Source organism: Pan troglodytes, chromosome 13 (assembly GCF_028858775.2).
Source record: "Pan troglodytes isolate AG18354 chromosome 13, NHGRI_mPanTro3-v2.0_pri, whole genome shotgun sequence".
In the NCBI taxonomy this organism is placed as follows: domain Eukaryota; kingdom Metazoa; phylum Chordata; class Mammalia; order Primates; family Hominidae; genus Pan; species Pan troglodytes.
Window position 1 is genome coordinate 107709489 of NC_072411.2, and position 21297 is coordinate 107730785.

Here is a 21297-nt window from a genome sequence, read left to right on the forward strand (position 1 = left end):
GGTCACTTACCTATGTGACCCAAGCATCCCTTCTGGGCATTTGGAGAATGTATATCCTTTAACAGTAGAAAAGTAAGGACTAGTTCACTTGTCACATATATTTAGAACACTTTGACTCTTAACACCGAGGGTCGAGCTCCTAATCACAATCTTTAGCTTCTTTCAATTGAAAAATGTTTTCTCCTTTTTTAAAACACTCTTTTCCTTTGTCACTGTTATTATTTTCCCAATACCCTCCATTGGGGAAGAAAAACAAAAGCATTGTTGTGTAAGTAAGAAACTGCTGTATTAATCTACTGACATTTTGTTATATTTTTCACTTTTCACTATGCACTATCCTGACTGTTCTCTTCTAACTGATATAATCCTCTAAATTAAAAAAAATACAAGCTACCATCCGTGCACTAAATTATTTAGAGTGTCCTTATTTTTCCTTAAAATTGTGTGGTCCATTAAAACTTACTTTCTTATTATCTGAAAGGAAAGGTTAGGTACCCAGCTGTTGGGAATCAGTGGCCTTTGATGGTATTCCAGGATCTCTTGGGAGAAGAGAGAACTTCTATGTTGTGTCCTCTGAGGAAGAAGGAATGTCATGGAGGCCTAGGAAATTCCCAAGGTTTCATGGCCTGCAGCCCACAAAGGCTTATTTTTCCCAGAATTGACCCTGAAAGTTTAATCCCCATATAAATGTCAGATATGTATTCTTAAAACTCAACTGTGTTTGATTTAAGCCTAAAAGATAATAATTTTATCTTTGCAGTTCCTGCAGTTGTTGGTGAGAATTTCTTTGAGAAGGCATGAGTGTGTGCGTATTAGTGTTATCATTAATTTGTTCAAGTACCATCTAAACAACATTTTATTTCTCCTTAAACTGTCTTTTGTTCAGTTCAAGAAGGTGAACGATAATTAAAATAATACAAGTTTTGTAGGTTTCCTCTATTTACCTTTTTAATCAATATTTTGCTAATTTTGTTTTGGACCGTCGAGTCCTTTGAGAAAACCTATAGTATTCCAAGTGGAGTCATGTCTTAAACAAGGTTAGTTTCTAAAGTCATTACATGAGACAAAATTGTGTATTGACAAAATTAATCTTGGGAAACACTTTAGGACAGTGGTCCCCAACCTTTTTGGCACCAGGGACTGGTTTCCTGGAAGACAATTTTTCCACAGGGTGGGGAGTGTCGGGGGTTGGGGAACACAGGGCCAGGCACTAGATTCTCATAAGGACCATGCAACCTACATCCCTTGCATGCGTGGTTCACCATAGGGTTCGTGCTCCTATAAGAATCTAATGCAGCCACTGATCTGACAGGAGGCAGAGCTCAGGCAGTAATTCTCACCTGTGTAAGCTCACCGGTTTCTAATAGGCCATGGACTGGTACCAGTTTATGGCCTGGGGGTTGGTGACCTCTGCTTTAGGAGGATGCTATATTGGACTCTGCCTATGATCTCTCACTAAACCCACTCACTGCTGTTTCTTTAGCACTGCATTAGATGGCTATTCCCTTGGTTGAGCATCAGCTGAAGTAGTTGGCTTGCATATACAAGGCCATGTTGTACAAGTAATATACATCCTTAAATGCTGAAATGATGTTCAGCACAGCATAAAACTTACATTAGGAAAGGTGCCTAGGAACTGACACTGACCAAAGGAAATCAACTCAGTTCATGTTCAGGGACATATGTTCATTAAATGGAATGTCCAGTGGAAACACTATCACTATTTAAATTGCTATTCTGCCCCCAAGCCTCTGTTTGTGTCTAAGCTCAGATATTTGGTGTATCAATTAAATGCAGCTGGGATGCAGTATCACTATACTCCAGCCATGTTAGAACAGCTATATCTATATGAATTATAATACAGACTATGGCTTATTTATCATTTTTTAACAGAAGACACAATGGATGCACAGTTGCAAATTGATCCAAATCTATTTTTCTTTGCATGTACGTATGCTTGTTTTGCAAAGATGTAGAGTAGAAAGAAAGGGATAATATTGCTGCCATCCAGTGTGAACTTTTCAACTATATTTTAAAATCTTTCTTTTTTAAGAAACCAAAATTATCGTATTAAACACTTGATAAGTTTCTTCTGTGACACCCACATACTGTATGTTGTTAATAAAATTGACAAAATGCCTTGAGACAATATGTATCACACACTTACACATAACTTTGAAGTGTCCAGTATTTGTGTAAATTACTTAAGGCTCAAAAATATTGCACTGGGGGCTGGGTGCAGTGGCTTACAGTGGCTCACACCTATAATCCCAGTGCTTTAGGAGGCCGAGACAGGAGGATAGCTTGAGCTCAGGAGTTCGAGGTTACAATCAGCTATTATCACACCATGTACTCCAGCCTGAGCAACAGTATAAGACTCTGTCTCTAAATATATATATACACACACATATATACATATATATGTGTGTATATATATATGTGTATATATGTGTATATATACGTATATACATATATATGTGTATATATATAGACGTATATATACACATATATATACGTATATATACACACACATATATATGGCATATATATGTATATATATGTATATATGCACATATATACATATATATACACACACACATATATATATGGCACTGTGTTGGAAGAACTGTATTAGAATACTATTCAAAATATAAATAACTCAAATGGGTATTTTATGACTGATGGCAAAACTGACTTCTAAAATTTGAACACAGTCAGGAGGTCATTGTACAGTATTAGAATAAGGCAGTTATTTGTTACTGGCTTATTTCGGTGAACTGAAGCCATAAATAATAACTGGCATGTTGTTGAATTTTGAGTTACACTGTCGGGGTCACTCCTAAGGTATTTCTCCCTTTGTGAGAAATGGAGATACAGAAGCAGAATGTTCTGATTAGAAGCCAGCCTTGCATTGCCCCAAGTGATAAAGAGCAAAGATAGAGCAATGCCTTTTATCAGAAGAGGAGATGACATTGATCTGGTGACGATTCTCAGTCACAACAATCAATCACATAGGAGGAAGTTGCCTGCGTGAATCAATGGATTACTTTCAGTGGTAAATGGTAGCTGTGGTTCATGGTGTGTGTGAAAGAGCTTACCATTTCAAAATTGCCAAGGGAAGTGGGCCTTTATTTCTTTTTTTTATATATATACTTTAAGTTTTAGGGTACATGTGCACAACGTGCAGGTTAGTTACATATGTATACATGTGCCATGTTCGTGTGCTGCACCCGTTAACTCGTCATTTAACATTAGGTATATCTCCTAATGCTATCCCTCCCCACTCCCCCCACCCCACAACAGGCCCCAGTGTGTCATGTTCCCCTTCCTGTGTCCATGTGTTCTCATTGTTCAATTCCCACCTATGAGCGAGAATGTGCGGTGTTTAGTTTTCTGTCCTGGCAATAGTTTGCTGAGAATTATGGTTTCCAGCTTCATCCATGTCCCTACAAAGGACATGAATTCATCATTTTTTATGGCTGCATAGTATTCCGTGGTGTATATGTGCCACATTTTCTTAATCCAGTCTATCATTGTTGGACATTTGGCTTGGTTCCAAGTCTTTGCTATTGTGAAGTGCTGTAATAAACATACATGTGTATGTGTCTTTATAGCAGCATGATTTATAATCCTTCAGGTATATACCCAGTAATGGGATGGCTGGGTCAAATGGTATTTCTAGTTCTAGATCCCTGAGGAATCGCCACACTGACTTCCACAATGCTTGAACTAGTTTACAGTCCCACCAACAGTATAAAAGTGTTCCTATTTCTCCACATCCTCTCCAGCACCTGTTGTTTCCTGACTTTTTAGTGATCGCCATTCTAACTGGTGTGAGATGGTATCTCATTGTGGTTTTTGATTTGCATTTCTCTGATGGCCAGTGATGATGACCATTTTTTCATGTGTCTTCTGGCTGAATAAATGTCTTCTTTTGAGAAGTGTCTGTTCATATCCTTCACCCACTTTTTGATGGGGTTGTTTTTTTCTTGTAAATGTGTTGGAGTTCATTGTAGATTCTGGATATTAGCTCTTTGTCAGATGAGTAGATTGCAAAAATTTCCTCCCATTCTGTAGGTTGCCTGTTCACTCTGATGGTAGTTTGTTTTGCTGTGCAGAAGCTCTTTAGTTTAATTAGATCCCATTTGTCAATGTTGGCTTTTGTTGCCATTGCTTTTGGTGTTTTAGACATGAAGTCCTTGCCCATGCCTATGTCCTGAATGGTATTGCCTAGGTTTTCTTTTAGGGTTTCTATGGTTTTAAGTCTTAACATTTAAGTCTTTAATCCATCTTGAATTAATTTTTGTATAAGGTGTAAGGAAGGGATCCAGTTTCAGCTTTCTCCATATGGCTAGCCAGTTTTCCCAGCACCATTTATTAAATAGGGAATCGTTTCCCCATTTCTTGTTTTTGTCAGGTTTGTGAAAGATCAGATGGTTGTAGATATGCAGCATTATTTCTGAGGGTTCTGTTCTGTTCTATTGGTCTATATCTCTGTTTTGGTACCAGTACCATACTGTTTTGTTTACTGTAGCCTTGTAGCATAGTTTGAAGTCAGGTAGTGTGATGCCTCCAGCTTTGTTCTTTTTGCTTAGGATTGACTTGGCAATGCGGGCTCTTTTTTGGTTCCGGCCTTTATTTCTTTATGCTCCACCACTATGGCTTGATTCACTGGGTCAAGGTCCAGCCCAGGGTTAAGATTTCCAAGACAAGTCTTCCAGCTATAGGAGTCAAAGGATCAGTTTACCAAGCTAGGGATGGAAATACTAAGACAAGGATCTCAAAGGAGGCAGATGCTGAAAGCAGGAAACATATTGAGAAAGACAAAAGGTCAGCCTCAGGTTGCCATGGTGAGGTCAGGAGCCCAGATAAGCCAAGCCAAGTTGTCAGATTGTTGCATCCAGGTCAAAATGCCACAGGCAGCATCAGGATGGCTGTGGGGAGGACCGCAGTTCAGGATTATAGTGTGAGCTGATGTATTATTGTGATTTTCAGGTTTCCTCTACCTTATGACCCTAACTTGCATGTTAACCTCTCTGGACCAGTTTCTCAGGTTGCCCACAGGATCCTGACATAAGGATGAGTAATTTTGTTGAACCCTTGAAAATTCATGCAAAGACACACTTTTCAAAGTTTTATGTTAGTGTAGAGCATAGTTTTTCATCAGATTCTGCTGCCGTTTTATGTGACATTAAATACTCTCTTAAGATGCTGAAGCATTGTTTCCTCACCTACTAAGAGGTATCATGTCAGAGATAATGGACAGAAGAAGCCCTTAGAAATAAAAGCAGATTTTACATTTGGAAAGTTTGTGTTGTCTGTTTAATATTATTCACCCTTTCTCTAAATTCATTATTCTTAACATAGAATATTATAGGCAATTATAGTAAACAAAGAGCCCTTAATTTAGAGTAGAGTGATTGTTTTAATCAACAAGATAACTTAAATCTGGTGGAAATTAAATGTCCATATAAGCTAAGACATAGTCTTGTTATTTGGGGGGAATCTTTTGGCAAAAATAATTTGAAATGGGGGCTACCTTCATTAATAGTGACAGTAAATTTGGGAAGAAATTAGAAAGAAGTATCCCCAAAGTTGTCCATGGATAGTCAGCTATCAGTCCTAAAATTTCACCGGGCTAAACAGTGCAAAATCTTATTTGTCAATGCACCTTTGAAAAAAATAGAGATGCTTTATAAGAAATGGGAAACGGGGAAAATAGAGGATTTACACAATCATAACTTTACCTGGATATTTACACTGGATAATTTTCAGAGCTGTTCTAGACTTAAATGTCATTTGAAGAATGCTATGGAATTAAGTTCCTTAAAAAGCAATTATTTATTATTAAATTAGTATATATGGGCACACTATATAAATGTATTTTCATTATGAGATGTTAAATCTGGAGAGTATGAGTGTAAGTGGTGTTGGGGGTGTAGTTTCTTTAAATCTTAAATGCTCTTCAATTAAGAATCCTAAGTGCATGTACAAGAGTCTCTCAAAGTTTTATTTGACAGAAATCTTTATTACCAACTGAAAATAAATAATACTTATGTCCATGACTATCTGTCTTCAGCTGAATATTCTTTTCCAGAATCTTTTCTTGGGATTTGAGAAAAATTAGCAAAATAAGAGTGCATATAGCCTGTTTAATTATATTATAGTTATGTTATTGAGAGTGTGAATGCCATAGAATCTCAGGTGTTTTAGAAGCTCTGTTCCCGCTATGGAAAAAAAAAAATCTGCCCTGTTTTCTAAGACAGAACTATGGTACTGTTAAGTTTTAAGTTTAAAAATAAAGCTGGGATGATTTTTAGCTTCTTACATGCCAAAAGACAAAAACAAAGAACACTCCCGCTGGGGAAGAAGTCAGGAAAATAATAGTATCTTGGCATTCTTAAAGGGTACCAAGGTGTTTTTCTTTATTCCGTGTCTTTAAACCCTCTTTGAGAAAATCATTGAAATTCCACCCTTTTGTGAGTATACAAAAATTAACACCATACTTACATAATTAACAATCTTAAAGGAAGCATCAAAATAACATTTTATAGTAACTTCATAAAAAATTAAAGACTCTGTAAAACACTAAACTCAAAAACACTCCCTATCCTACTGACTGTTGTTGACACGCATACATCCAATTTAAAGGGTTTTATTCAGAGAGTTCGTAAGGATTATCACCTCCAGATAGGAATATTCCTGTTAAAGTTACAGGCTATAAAAGCCATTTCTTTTCTTTTATTTATTTATTTATTTATTTATTTATTTATTTATTTATTTATTTATTTTTGAGGCAGAGTCTTGCTCTGTTGCCCAGCCTGGAGTGCAGTGGCATGATCTCAGCTCACTGCAACCTCTGCTTCCTGAGTTCAAGTGATTATCCTGCCTCAGCCTCCCTAGTAGCTGGGATTACAGGTGCATGCCACCATACCAGCTAATTTTTTTTGGTATTTTTAGTAGAGATGGGGTTTCACCATGTTGGCCAGGCTAGTCTGGAACTCCTGACCTCAGGTGATCTGCCCACCTCAGCCTCCCAAGTGCTGGGATTACAGGCGTGAGCCACCTCACCTGACCTTATAAAGACCATTTCTTAACTGCATCATCAAATCTGGACACCAGGCTGGTACCCACAAATAAGGGCAGTGCTCACCAAAGGCCAACACCTCTCCTTCCAAATGAAGAGCTACATCTTGAGGCTGTATGAAAACAACACGAAAACAGAAACAGCTGTTTGAAATCAACTATATACAACTGAATCCTGGTTAGGATGCATATATTTACATAGATGCCCACTTATACATATGTAATCACAGATAATTCCCGGGTCCCACAGTGGCCAGGGTTTGGTGGTAGTGACCACCTCCCTCTCATTCAGTTAGTGCTGAACTTCCCCAGCAGTTCTGTCTGCCTCTCAATCCTGATCCTGATCCAGAATGTGTCTTTCATGTAGGATCTTTGTCATATGTTGATTCTCTTTTGCACCCCATTCCGTTTTATACCAGCTCTCTACATAAGCCTGTTAGAGATATAATATTAATTGCCCAGAAATCTCAGCCTGCAGTGGCTCCAACATCATTTTTTAATGAATACGGACTTCATTGCATGTATTTCTATTACTTTGGTTACTTCTATTTTTCTTGCAAAGATCTGTGCAAATAAAAGAATATCAAAAGGTACGGCTATAAATGTGCTCTGCTAAATTCCCTCTGCCTTGAAATGCCTGTGAACCGCAGCCGCAGAATGCCTGCTGCATTTTAATGCCTTTCTTGCGAGGCAACATGATATAGTAGAAACAGCGCTGGTTGGGAGTCACACAAATCCTGGCCCACCATTCACCAGTTGTGTTCCTTAACGTCTCTGAGCCTCAGTGTGCTCGTGTGTAAAATGTCAACAACAATGTCATCTTCACAGATTTGACTGAGGCTTAAATGAGATGAGGTATGTAAAGCACAAATGTTGTCTTTAGGACATCATAGGAGCTTGATAAATGTTAATTTTTTTCAGCCTGCAGCAGTCATAGGAGGAGATGAAGGCATGCACAGATGAACACTCATTTTAAAAAGTACTACAGTTGAGGTCATTTTAAACTAGGAAGAATAAGGCTAGATTCCAAATGCCTTAGTGTGATGTTTATGACATGTGGGAATTTGTTGCTGTAGGGGGCCATGAAGAAAATGACATGGTTTCTGAAATCCATTACAACTTTAAGCTCTGTCCAGCTCTAAAGTGTTATAAGAAAGGGCCTGTTTAATGATACATCTGCATTTAAAGGCATAAGCAATGTAATTTATTTTTAAAATCATTACAATATACATCATGTTATTATACTGCTTGAATTAATTTCACATAAAATTCCAGCACATTGAAAGTGTAAGACTGTCATTGATCACCTATATAGGGATACAGCTGTAATAGAAACTTTTTGTAAGGATGGCCAGGGCTTTACTTCATTCAGTGAATAAATAATTAGGAAAGCCTAATTGTTAAACTAACAATGTGGAGATGAGGTTATTGACACTTTTACTAGTTTTATATGGTTTCAATAGTATTTGAATTACATCATGATCTGATGTCACTTCTGAAGCTTTTTCTAGAATCTGTGCTGCTAAATTCCATGAAGCAAGGAATATAGAACAAACGACATATAAATAGGGAAGGAAAATGGGAATCCTCAGAAAGTAAATCCTGTAGGCTAGCCTTCACTTCCATTCTTGTTCAGTATCTTGCTAGAGGACCCAGTCTCTAAAACATAAAATGAGATGAAGGAAGGGAAGTAGGTTGGAAGGCAGTAAGCCATAGTGGAAGAGCAGTCTTTGAAATGAGAAAACACTTGTTAATCATCTATTTGCTAGGAGCTTCATATTCTTCATCTTTATTGAGCAGAATAATAAATCCATCAGTATTTTTTGAGGTTTTAAGATATTGACAGCACCTGTCACACAGGAATTGTAAATAAACTCATGTACCAATTCCTATAGATTAGTAGTGGCTTTCTGAGGTTCTAGGCTAAAAGAATTCTGAGAATTCTTTCCCAATTACAGCATTGAGAAAGAATGCTCTAATTGATTCGTGATGTCTGCTGTGGACAGAGAGTGGAGTAAGTAAAAGTATATATAGATATATTTGCTATATAAGTGTCCAATAAATTATAACTGTTATGATGATTGCCACTATCACAAAGGTGTATGTCCCTCTAAAATTTGCTAAGTTTCTACATCTTCAGTGCAATATGGAATCAATTAATTGCTTTGGTTATAATAGTGGTGTATATTATTTTTATTAATTTGGTGGTAAGCATATGTGTATTATCTGCTGAGAAGAGCTACAAATCAGAAATTGGAATTTGCTGTCCCTAATCTTACCACCTTAAATACCTATTTAGGAAAAGTCTGATACCATTTCTAAAAGTAGAATGAGGGTTGAGAGGAAAAAAGAAGAGATGATATTGAGACATCGTCCCAGGTTACCACAAAAGGTTTGCACAGTGTTCCATATTTTTAAAAAATATTCACACAAGGGAGAAGATACAGCGTGTTTTGCACTTAGATGGTCCATGACTTTCTGGGCTGTTTTCCTGTTTTTTCTCTTGGGCCAGATTTCTTTTCTGGGTAAATAGTCATGTTCCTGTCAGCCACAGGGGACTTTCTGAATCCTGAACAGCTGATTTTGTATTCCTGCCCCATTCCCTTACTTGAGAACAGCAATCTGATCAAACCCATATTTTTAAATTTATGCATTTATAGGCATATGGAAGAATAGTTTACAGTCTCAGTACAATTTTTTTTTCCACCACAAATGGAAAAAAAGTGTGTTTTTAAAAAACAGTGCTTTATCAGTTTCTTTTTTTTTTCTTTATTACTGATGACTTCATTCTACTTGAATTCAAGGCTTCAGTTTCTTTGGGGTAAACTAATAGATTATGTATGCGATGTTTGCACCATGTTGATTGAACTCATCTGGTGAGTTTGAACGCAGCTCATGAATTTCCGTAATCGACAGAAGCCTGTGCGTTGGATACAGACACCATGGTCATCTCGTATTACTCAAGAGCTAGGGAAGCTGTTGAAAATAGACTGTGCTGCTTTTCCTGCCTGCCCATGGTTCAGAAAAGCTTATCAAGACTTTTAATTTGTTCTTACTATCTTTTTCAAGTGCTCAAAGAAAACTTTTTTTAAGTATAGTAAAGAAAGAGAATTAGAACTATTATGAGAGTTTCAACATACATATTGAAAAAAAAAAAAAGAAAGGTACGTGATTCCCAAGGGTTTGTCTTTTCTGAACCAAAGGCATCAGCTGCTGAGTGTCTGTCGAGCACCCAGGAAGCCCAGAACCCTGGGCGAACTGTCAGGGAGCAGCCACAAGACAGAGGTACATCATCCAGTTTGCAATTAACTTACCATCTAGTTTGAGAAGAATGCTTTTCCTCCAAAAGGTGTTTACTCACCTTTTTTTTTTTTTTTTTGTAATTTACAAACATAGTTGTAAAATATTTTTTAAAAATAGATGAACTCTTTCTGTTGCTTTTAGGTACCTCATATTATCAGATATCTCATTTAAACTTGGAACCCAACTGTAATATTTGGGGTTCTTTTTGACATGCAAAGCTCTTCACGCTGGGGCTCTACCTACCTTTCCAAGCCTCACTTGTCCCTCTTCTCTTTGACCCTCCTATATTTCTTTAAAATACTCACACAAGAGAGAAGATACAGCATGTTTTACACTTAGTTCATGACTTTCTGGACTTTTTTCCTGTGTTTATTCCCCAAATGCTACAGTAGTGATCCTCACATACCCGTGAAACATAAGTGTCATGATTGATAAGATGTTATCAATTGAGTTAAAGTACCAAAATTTGTAAGTGATATGCTTCTGTCATTATTAGAGTAAATTCAAAATACCCCCAAACTATGGCTGGGTGTAATGGCTCATGCCTGTAATCCTAGCACTTTGGGAGGCCAAGGCAGGCAGATCACTTGAGGTCAGGAGTGCTAGACCAGCCTGGCCAACATGGTGAAACCTCGTCTCTACTAAAAATACACACACACACACACACACACACACACACACACACACACACAAAGAATTTGCTGGGCGTGGTGGCAGGCGCCTGTAATCCCAGCTATTTTGGATGCTGAGACAGGAGAATCGCTTGAACGCAGGAGGCAGAGGTTGCAGTGAGCCAAGATCGCACCACTGCACTCTAGCCTGGGTGACAGAGTAAGACTCTGACTGAAAAAAAAAAAAAAAAAAAAACAGGCCAGGCGTGGTGGCTCACGCCTGTAATCCCAGCACTTTGGGAAGCCGAGGCGAGTGGATCACCTGAGGTCAGGAGTTCAAGACCAGCCAGATCAATGTGGTGAAATCCTGTCTCTACTAAAAATACAAAAATTAGCCAGGTGTGGTGGTATGCACCTGTAGTCCTAGCTACTGGAGAGGCTGAGACAGGAGAATTGCTTGAACCTAGGAGGCAGAGGGTGCAGTGAGCCAAGATAGTGCCATAGCACTCCAGCCTGGGCCACAGAGCAAGACTCCATCTCAAAAAAAAAAGAACTTTAAAGTCACCAGAACTCACTTTTATTCGAATTTGCTTTGTAAATGAGAGTGGAAAGGGAACATACACCATACACCTGGTATGTGTGTAAGGCAAGACAAAAGAAGTTGAGGACCAGTGCTTGCCCAAAGTGATCGACTTGCATGTCTCTAAAGCAAGATGCTTTCTCATTGCTTTACTTTGCACTCACTGCCCTTCCCTCTACCTGGAATATCCTCCTCTCACTTGTCTAGCTGTTGAGCACCTTTGTATCCTTCAGGGCTCAGCTGAAGTGTCACCTCCTCCATGGAGCCTTCTGTGATTTTCTTCAATGGCCCTGCTCTCACCTTGTCAAAGTTTAAGCACTCTGCGTTCCCATGACCCCATGCAAATCTCTGTAAGAGCACAAGTCATAATGGACTGTAGTCTTCTGTATCCCTCTCTGTCCCCTACCTCCCAGACTATTTGTTTTTGCAGGTAAGGACTGTGAAGTGTTCCTTTTTCCATTCCCAGATTTTAACGTCTGGTGCAATGGGGCACTCAGTTATGCCTCAAATGAACCAGATAAGTAGAATGGCTGTTCAGATCTGCCTGTCATTCTTTTGCTCCCTAGCCCTGTATAATATCATGTGATACTGGTTCCACTAAAATAACTACAATAACCTAATCTAAGCTACAAGGGAGGTGCTAGCTGAGCAGTTTGGGGTTGGGCAGATGAGTTACTGGAAAAGCTATAATTCATAAGAGGAAATACTGGCTAAAGTACAGAGAGAAGAACTTGGATTAGCACGTTCTATTCTACACCAGCTTCCCCCACCTTAAAAAAAAAATACTTTCTTACTGTGTTTTTTTTTTTTTTACTGTCACCTTTTTTACACATGTCCTAACTGTCCCCATATATTGACATGTATCCCATCCCCAACCCCCACTCCCAAAGTTCATGAGCCTCATAGAAATGAATGCTAACATATTCCAGCCCTGTCTCATATCCAGCCTTCAGGTCAAACAACTGGAGCTTTATCCCAAATTAGCAATACTTATTGAGAAAATGAGATATCCATATTAAAATGTGACAAAACTCTGTGTGTGTGATTATAAGAAAAAAGCGGTGGGCCTTTTAATTGCTCTAAAAGGTAAAGACTCTATCTTACCTTCTCATTCAAAAGGCATTTATTCATCCCAAGTCAGACATTTGACCCTTGGAACTAAAGGTAGGCACGTAAAGACCACTTTTTGTTCATATTTATGACTGATTTCACCATTTTCCCGGCATATTTGAATTACATTATTGAATCTTCCAAATTTAGATGTCAACTCCTTTAACAAGAAGATCCAAAAGTGATTTCAAAGATGATGTACACTGTGTGAATCTGATTATTTGTCTATATCCTGTAGTGGCCGTCCTACGGGTGGAAGCACTGACCGTATCCAGAAGTTGCGGAAAGAGTATTATCAGGCTCGGAGGGAAGGTTTCCCTTTATATGAAGACGACGAAGGAAGAGCAAGGCCATCTGAGTATGACCTACTCTGGGTAAGCGCATGCATGATTTCAATCGTTGAATTCATCTTTTCTAAGAATGTTTAGAGCAGAAGAACACGGTCAAGAATGTTCTGTACATATCGGATTCTATTTAGGTTTCTTGGGCTTCACAGACAGGAACATTACCCAAACCACGGGCGTATTCTCCCACAGAAGCTGTTTATGGAAATCAAACGCCGTGAATGTGCAGTAGTTCATTCTGATTGCTCTCATACTTCCTGTTATATACCAACTGGTTTGGGGGAAGCAGAAGTTAGCTACTTTAAAGAGGGCAAGGGATCTTTGTCACCATCCACTGAGCTTTGATTCTTGCAACACAAGCCATCTCTCCTTTGGAAAAGGGTGATTAGAAGTAAATTTCAAAAGGGTTATTGTCAGAGATGTCAGTTGTTTGTTTATTGGATCTGAGCACTTCACATTCTGCTGATCTTACCGGCATACTAGGATGGATTTGTTTTGAGATAAGGGCAGTTTTTGTATTAGAGGATTCTTTTTGCTCAATCCTTTGACATTCAGGGAACAGAAAAGAATATAGTGACCACTGAAGAAAAACTCATTGGGTTTTTTCAGGGTGGCACGATTCACTCTCCTGTTTTCAAGAAGCAAGTCTGTGCCTACAAGATGTACTTAACTCTTCAGCATCCACAAAAATGCCCAGGAAGAGGATGCTTAGAATTGCATGAAATGTGCATGCACATCAGATACATAGAACAGTGCCTGACGTAGAGCTGGTGCCCAGTAATTGTTAGTTCTTGTTACTGGCATTATTATCAGAGCAGAGCTGAACATGGTAATAGCAGTGTCCTTGCTGGGGTTCAGTTCTCACTCACCCTCTAATGATTTCTGCCTTCTACTGCGCCTTTTAGAGCTGCTCTGAGAACCAGGTAGGGGACTCTGTTATCCCTGGTGCCCATGAAAGACACCGGCTCCTTTGAAAGGCAAATCTGTTAAGGCAGGTTTCCTTTCCTGAGTTTCACACTCAGGTTTATGCTCATAAGGTCAGAGTGGGGAGAATAGAGTCTGGCGACTGAGCTGATTCCCTCTAGTTCTTACATCTGTGTGGGGGGCCTGTCATGCGTGCATCTCTACACTGGGGTGTGAAAATCAGTTTCAGGATCCACCGCTGTTGGGCAAAGCAACCGAAACTGCTGAGCCCAGAAGATTGCACCTGTATAATGGAGTGCCAAAACACTAATCAGAAGTGCACAGTGCAGATGGGCGATCTCAAGCCAAGTGGCTTCAGCCTCTTTGGAGAGAGGCAGCCTGAGACTATGGATCAGAACAAACAGCTATTTATTGGTTTTATTATAGATGTTAGGATTAAACAGAATGACACCTAGAGTGATGGGAAAACTTGTCTCTTAGCTTCTCTGTAGCAGAAGAGAAAGATTTCCACAGAATAACAGATTAGATAACAATTCACTCAGTTTCAAACTTGATCGAGATCGATTTACTGCCTCTGACAAGAGATGTGAGCTACTTGTTAGGTAAGGCTCAGCTCCCTCGATAAGCCAAACAAGCAATAAAATAAAGGAAAGTCATTTCCACTGTACCCAAAACAGAACACCGTGTCCAGTGCATTGAAAAGTGCTCTACCTCAAAACCACTATGAATTCCTATGAGCAAAATAAGACAAATAATTTTAGACAAAGTAGTCCTGGTTGTTTTGACCTTATTTTATATGATTTCCTTACATCAAGCTGAAAGGATGAAGGTGCTTAACTTTCAAGAGACTTGAAGTTTCCTCTGACCCTCACCAAACCTGAGCTAGATAACTATACCCTTGGGTGCTCCCTTTTTTAATGATTCTATTTTTATGCCAAGTAAACGTGTAACCAGACCATCTAGTGAGTAAAGAAGTATCTCTAGTTTAATTTGTGTTTCCCATGCTCCGGTGTGTTGAGCTCTGCCAAAAGTGACTGATTTTATGTTTCCCAGACAATCGGGGTCTGAGGCTTCCCAAAGGGATGCTTGGGAAATGCACTGCCATAAAAGACGAGTGTTCTTTGTGACTGCCTGAGATACTCCAAGCCAGGGATTAGAATCTCAGCATCCTTTCCTCTCCTCTCCCCACGCCAAGGAAAAACACTAGTGTTTTGTATTAAGGCAGGTTTCCTTTCCTGAGTGTCTTTTGTTCAGCGTAGGCCTGAGAAATTACACTGTTGTCTTGCCACTTTTGGAGAGATCTAGGAAAGCAAGTTAAGAAAGTTAACATTTCATTCCTGTCAAGCGGCCAGACCCAACAAGGCAGCTTTTATGAGATTGTGGTTCCTAGAAAGGCAGGTCTTTAGCATCATCACCAGGGCACTTGCTAAAATCAGATCACAGTTGCATGAAGGGGAAGAATGGGGCCCAGGAGAGACCCTCAAGGGATGCGCCACGTGGTCATCAAGGATTCTGATCCACAATTCTGAAAATAGGACATTGACTTCAATCCCTTGAGTAAACATGAAAGCGGTCCAACTTCTCTAGCAAAACCACTGTGGACCAGCATCATCAGAAATATTGTTATGAACTTAGAACTCCCCCAAGTCCAGAGTCTCTGGTTGAAAGGCCTGATGAGTGTTTTCTGGAGTCATTCTATACTGGGGAACTTCCGAACTATTGAGAAGGAAATTACAAAGATAAGTTACCTAACAACTACTCGTAAACCCATTTAAAAATAGGCCAGCAAGAATGAAAGTATGCTCACTGAAGTCTTCAAAGCCAAAATAATGAGAATAATCACTTGAAAGTTTATTAGGGTCTATGAATATTTTAAAATATATATATAAATATATATGACTAATACTTTTTCTTTGGCTGGCCCTGGGCTTTCTAGATCTTCTCAGACCAACTTGTATGTAGTTCTCTACCACTATTGCACCTGCCCAGTGGCCTGAAGTCTAAGCTTTCTCTTACTCCTCCCTAGGGTTCTCACTTGGTTTCATGCCTGTCTTCTCTCCCCTCTCCCTTATCCCCTCCCCTCTCCCCTCTCCCCTCTCTCCTCTCTCTTCTCTCTTCTCTCTTCCCTCTTCCCCTCTCCCCTTTTTCCTCCCCTCTCCTCTCCCCTGACTCCTATTACATTTTAACAAATATTTGCTAAATCTTAGTGTAGACCAGGTGCTGGTAACAAGAATATGACATTACTTCCACCTTGGAGGAACTCAGGATCCAGCCAGGAATAGATCTAAGCCCAAACAAAATGGAACAATAATATATGTGATAAATGCTGTAGTATAGAGAGGTATTAGCTTCTATATGTACTGAGAGAGAGTAGTTCATTCTGCTGGAGGTGCATAGTTGGAGACAGAGTGCTAGGAAAACTATAGAGACATTTTGGGAATTGCCTCAGCTGACATACTTTGTTCTTTTTTTTTTCATACTTTGTTCTTTTATTCTCAAATTTGTTGGATTTTTTTCCCCTTTTGCAAAAGATCTCCTGATTTATTCACTTTGTTTTAAAATAAATGAATACTTCTGAGGGCTCTGTTCTGGTCCATTGGTCTATATCTCTGTTTTGGTACCAGTACCATGCTGTTTCGGTTACTGTAGCCTTGTAGTATAGTTTGAAGTCAGGTAGCATGATGCCTCCAGCTTTGTTCTTTTGGCTTAGGATTGACTTGGCAATGCGGGCTCTTTTTTGGTTCCATATGAACTTTAAAGTAGGTTTTTTCCAATTCTGTGAAGAAAGTCATTGGTAGCTTGATGGGGATGGCATTGAATCTATAAATTACCTTGGGCAGTATGGCCATTTTCACGATATTGATTCTTCCTACCCATGAGCATGGAATGTTCTTCCATTTGTTTGTATCCTCTTTTATTTCATTGAGCAGTGGTTTGTAGTTCTCCTTGAAGAGGTCCTTCACATCTCTTGTAAGTTGCATTCCTAGGTATTTTATTCTCTTTGAAGCAATTGTGAATGGGAGTTCACTCATGATTTGGCTCTCTGTTTGTCTGTTATTGGTGTATAAGAATGCTTGTGATTTTTGCACATTGATTTTGTATCCTGAGACTTTGCTGAAGTTGCCTATCAGCTTAAGAAGATTTTGGGCTGAAACGATGCCACATATCTACAACCATCTGATCTTTCACAAACCTGACAAAAACAAGAAATGGGGAAATAATTCCCTATTTAATAAATGGTGCTGGGAAAACTGGCCAGCCATATGGAGAAAGCTGAAAATGGATCCCTTCCTTACACCTTATACAAAAATTAATTCAAGATGGATTAAAGACTTAAATGTTAGTCCTAAAACCATAAAAACCCTAGAAGAAAACCTAGGCAATACCATTCAGGACATAGGCATGGGCAAGGACTTCATGTCTAAAACACCAAAAGCAATGGCAACAAAAGCCAACATTGACAAATGGGATCTAATTAAACTAAAGAGCTTCTGCACAGCAAAAGAAACTACCATCAGAGTGAACAGGCAACCTACAGAATGGGAGAAAATTTTTGCAATCTACTCATCTGACAAAGGGCTGATATCCAGAATCTACAATGAACTCCAACACATTTACAAGAAAAAAACAACCCCATCAAAAAGTGGGTGAAGGATATGAACAGACACTTCTCAAAAGAAGACATTTATGCAGCCAAAAGACACATGAAAAAATGGTCATCATCACTTGCCATCAGAGACATGCAAATCAAAACCACAATGAGATACCATCTCACACCAGTTAGAATGGCAATCATTAAAAAGTCAGGAAACAACAGGTGCTGGAAAGGATGTGGAGAAATAGGAACACTTTTACACTGTTGGTGGGACTGTAAACCAGTTCAAACATTGTGGAAGTCAGTGTGGCGATTCCTCAGGGATCTAGAACTAGAAATACCATTTGACCCAGCCATCCCATTACTGGGTATATACCCAAAGGATTATAAATCATGCTGCTATAAAGACACATGCACGCGTATGTTTATTGCGGCACTATTCACAATAGCAAAGACTTGGAACCAAGCCAAATGTCCAACAATGATAGACTGGATTAAGAAAATGTGGCACATATACGCCATGGAATACTAAGCAGCCATAAAAAATGATGAGTTCATGTCGTTTGTAGGGACATGGATGAAGCTGGAAACCATCATTCTCAGCAAACTATCTCAAGGACAGAAAACCAAACACTGCATGTTCTTACCCGTAGGTGGGAATTGAACAATGAGAACACATGGACACAGGAAGGGGAACATGACACACTGGGGCCTGTTGTGGGGTGGGGGGAGTGGGGAGGGATAGCATTAGGAGATATACCTAATGTTAAATGACGAGTTGCTGGGTGCAGCACACGAACATGGCACATGTATACATATGTAACAAACCTGCACGCTGTGCACATGTACCCTAAAACTTAAATAATAAAAAAATAAAATAAAATAAAATAAATGAATACACACACACTGTAAGGTTTGTAAATATGGACTTGAGACCTTAAAATCTTTTCAGCTGCTCTGTTGTGTAACTGTTTTCCCATCTTAGCTCTGAAAAGCTGTAAAGAACAAGTTGAAAGAATTTCAGTGGCTGCAAGTAAAACAGTCTGGTGAGTTTTTATAGGCCCAATTAAGTAAGCAAGATATACTAGCTGTGAAGTGTTAATATTTGCCAGAGGAAAACATAATACCTGTTATCTGCTGGTATTTTATTTTTTGTAAAACTTAAGATAGTCCTCTGACAACGGGCTGCTTTTTTCTTAGCAGATAAAGCTGATCTGCTTATTTAACAGCAGCATGAATATCCTGTAAATAATTTTAGCAATGAGATGCCTCTGAAGTTTTCTAAAAATATTAGTGCCTTTATTATTGTCTTTTTCAAGAGCTGAATAGCAGTATCATTATCCCCCCGCCCAACCTTTTTAAAAAAAAATTCTTTGGCTAAATTAGAAGAAAGTTTATTTATAAAAGAGGTTTGTAGACACATGGTTGGGAAGGGAGTACATTTGTTTATATATGGGAAAAAAAGTGGGAGTTAAAACATCTTAAACTAGCATGATATACCTGTTACCACTGTCATTAAAAACATGGTGCTGGCCGGGCGCAGTGGCTCACGCCTGTAACCCCAGCACTTTGGGAGGCTGAGGCAGGTGGATCATGAGGTCAAGAGATTGAGACCAACCTGGCCAGCATGGTGAAACCCTGTCTTTACTAAAAATACAAAAATTAGCTGGGCGTGGTGGTGCACACCTGTAGTCCCAGCTACTTGGGAGGCTGAGGCAGGAAAATCACTTGAACCCGGGAGGCGGAAGTTGCAGTGAGCTGAGATCACACCACTGCCCTCTAGCCTGGTGACAGAGTGAGACTCTGTCTCAAAAAAAACAAAAACAAAAACAAAAATTGTGCTATATCTCTCTGGCACAGGGGTTGGCTCAGGTAGATCATAGTTGGAACAATGAGATGGTTGGGTGAATAAATGTAAACATCTGAAAGATTTGTTCATTCTGTTGTGAAGATGGTCTAGAAGCCAACTTGAAGAAACGTACTTGGCCGCTGATCTGGACGAGACAAATCTGGTGAATTCCACACTTGGAGGAAAGAGAAAACACAATGCTGAGATCATGCTAACCATCTTAAGGAAAGGATTTAAGATGGAATGTGCAATAGCCAAAGAAGTATAAAAGCCATCAGAAGGTTTTTCATAAACACCAGGAGAAAAGAGGATAAGTGCCATCAATGGTCCAATACCAGAGTGGAGATTTCTATGTATTTTCCTTGTCTGCTCCTTAAAAGCATCTGATAAAAACTAAGTACATTGATGAACAATTCTGGTTTAGGCAATAGCTCTTATGTTCCAAAGAACAGAGACCTAAATCAAACTGACCTGATTCATAAAGGAAATTTTGTTGACTTATTTAAAAGAAGTCCATAACCATATCTTGACTTCAGGCAAAGCTGGATCCAGCTCCTCCAGACAGGCCATTAGGAGTCTCTTTTTTCATCTGTCAGCTTTGCTATTCTCTCTGCAGGCACCATTCTCAAGGGGCTACCTGAGGTAGAAAGACAGCCATCCGCAGCTCTAACACAACAACTCTAAAGGAGGAGATAGTCTCTCTGTAGATCAGGAAACATCCTGGAGCGGATGTTCAGCACAATGCTCAATAGCGCTGATTGATTCAGCCTGGATCACGTGTCCACTTCTGAACCAACCTTCATGGCCAGACAGGTGCAGTTTTTTTTTTTTTTTTTTGAGACAGAGTCTTGCTCTGTCACCCAGGCTGGAGTGCAGTGGCACGATCTCTGCTCACTGCAAGCTCCACCTCCCAGGTTCACGCCATTCTCCTGCCTCAGCCTCCCAAGTAGCTGGGACTACAGGCACCCACGACCACGCCCGGCTAATTTTTTGTATTTTTAGTAGAGACGGGGTTTCACAGTGTTAGCCAGAATGGTCTCGATCTCCTGACCTCGTGATCTGCCCGCCTCGGCCTCCCAAAGTGCTGGGATTACAGGCTTGAGCCACCACACCCGGCCACAGTATTCTTATAGACTAAAACTAGGCCACAAGACCACCCCTAGAACTAGACAGTGAAGTCAAGTCCACCCAGACTCCATAAATAAGGATAAGTGAAGAGAGAGTCCTCAAAGGAAAATCAAGGTGCTGTTAACAGGGAAAGAGAATGTAGATGGTAGGCACAATTACAAACTGTCTACGACAACTTCGAGTTCTAATAATGATATAAACTTTCTTCATCTTCTTAGATTTCCAGGGAAAGAGAAAGAAAAGCCTTCCCTTTGTGTATTCTCCTGTTTATCGTTAGAAAGAATAGATCTATTATCAAACTTAAATTTGCTGCCATTATTTGTTATGTAAAAGGAGAAAGAAAATTCACTTTGTCTATTGGTTCAGCATCTTTGAACTATCCCAGGAACCCAGATGATGTCACTGAATTATTCATGAGAAATTATCAGACCTCTGGAATTTATTTATATAGGCAAATGACATTTTAGTTCACCTCAGACCTAGCAATTCACCCCAGGACGATCTGAGTACAGATTGTCTCAGCAATACTCTGGGGACAAATCTGATCCATAAAGGTTGTAGGGATAGTGAAAGAGGAAGGAACAATTCACCCCAGGAGAAGCAGTAGAATTATTTGAAAGGACTAAAGTTGCTCTCTTTCTTTACATAGAGTTGCTCTGTTTATGTCTTCATGGATTATTGTCTTGTGACAAGCACATAGTCTGTTCTTAAAACCTTTAGAAGGTGAGATGGGGTAAAGAATTAGAGCCATTAAATGTTTGTATCCA

The 21297-nt window shown here is 39.4% G+C and overlaps 1 protein-coding gene across 11 annotated transcripts in view; it reads left to right on the plus strand.

Moving 5' to 3' along the window:
* PARD3B (par-3 family cell polarity regulator beta) overlaps positions 1-21297 on the plus strand; it is a 1071110-nt gene that overhangs the window by 934837 nt on the left and 114976 nt on the right. For all 11 annotated transcript variants that reach the window (XM_009444083.4, XM_009444085.4, XM_009444084.5 and 8 more), the window contains one exon: positions 12929-13064. In XM_009444083.4, coding sequence (XP_009442358.4) covers positions 12929-13064 — 136 coding nt within the window. The remainder of the gene's footprint in view (positions 1-12928; positions 13065-21297) is intronic.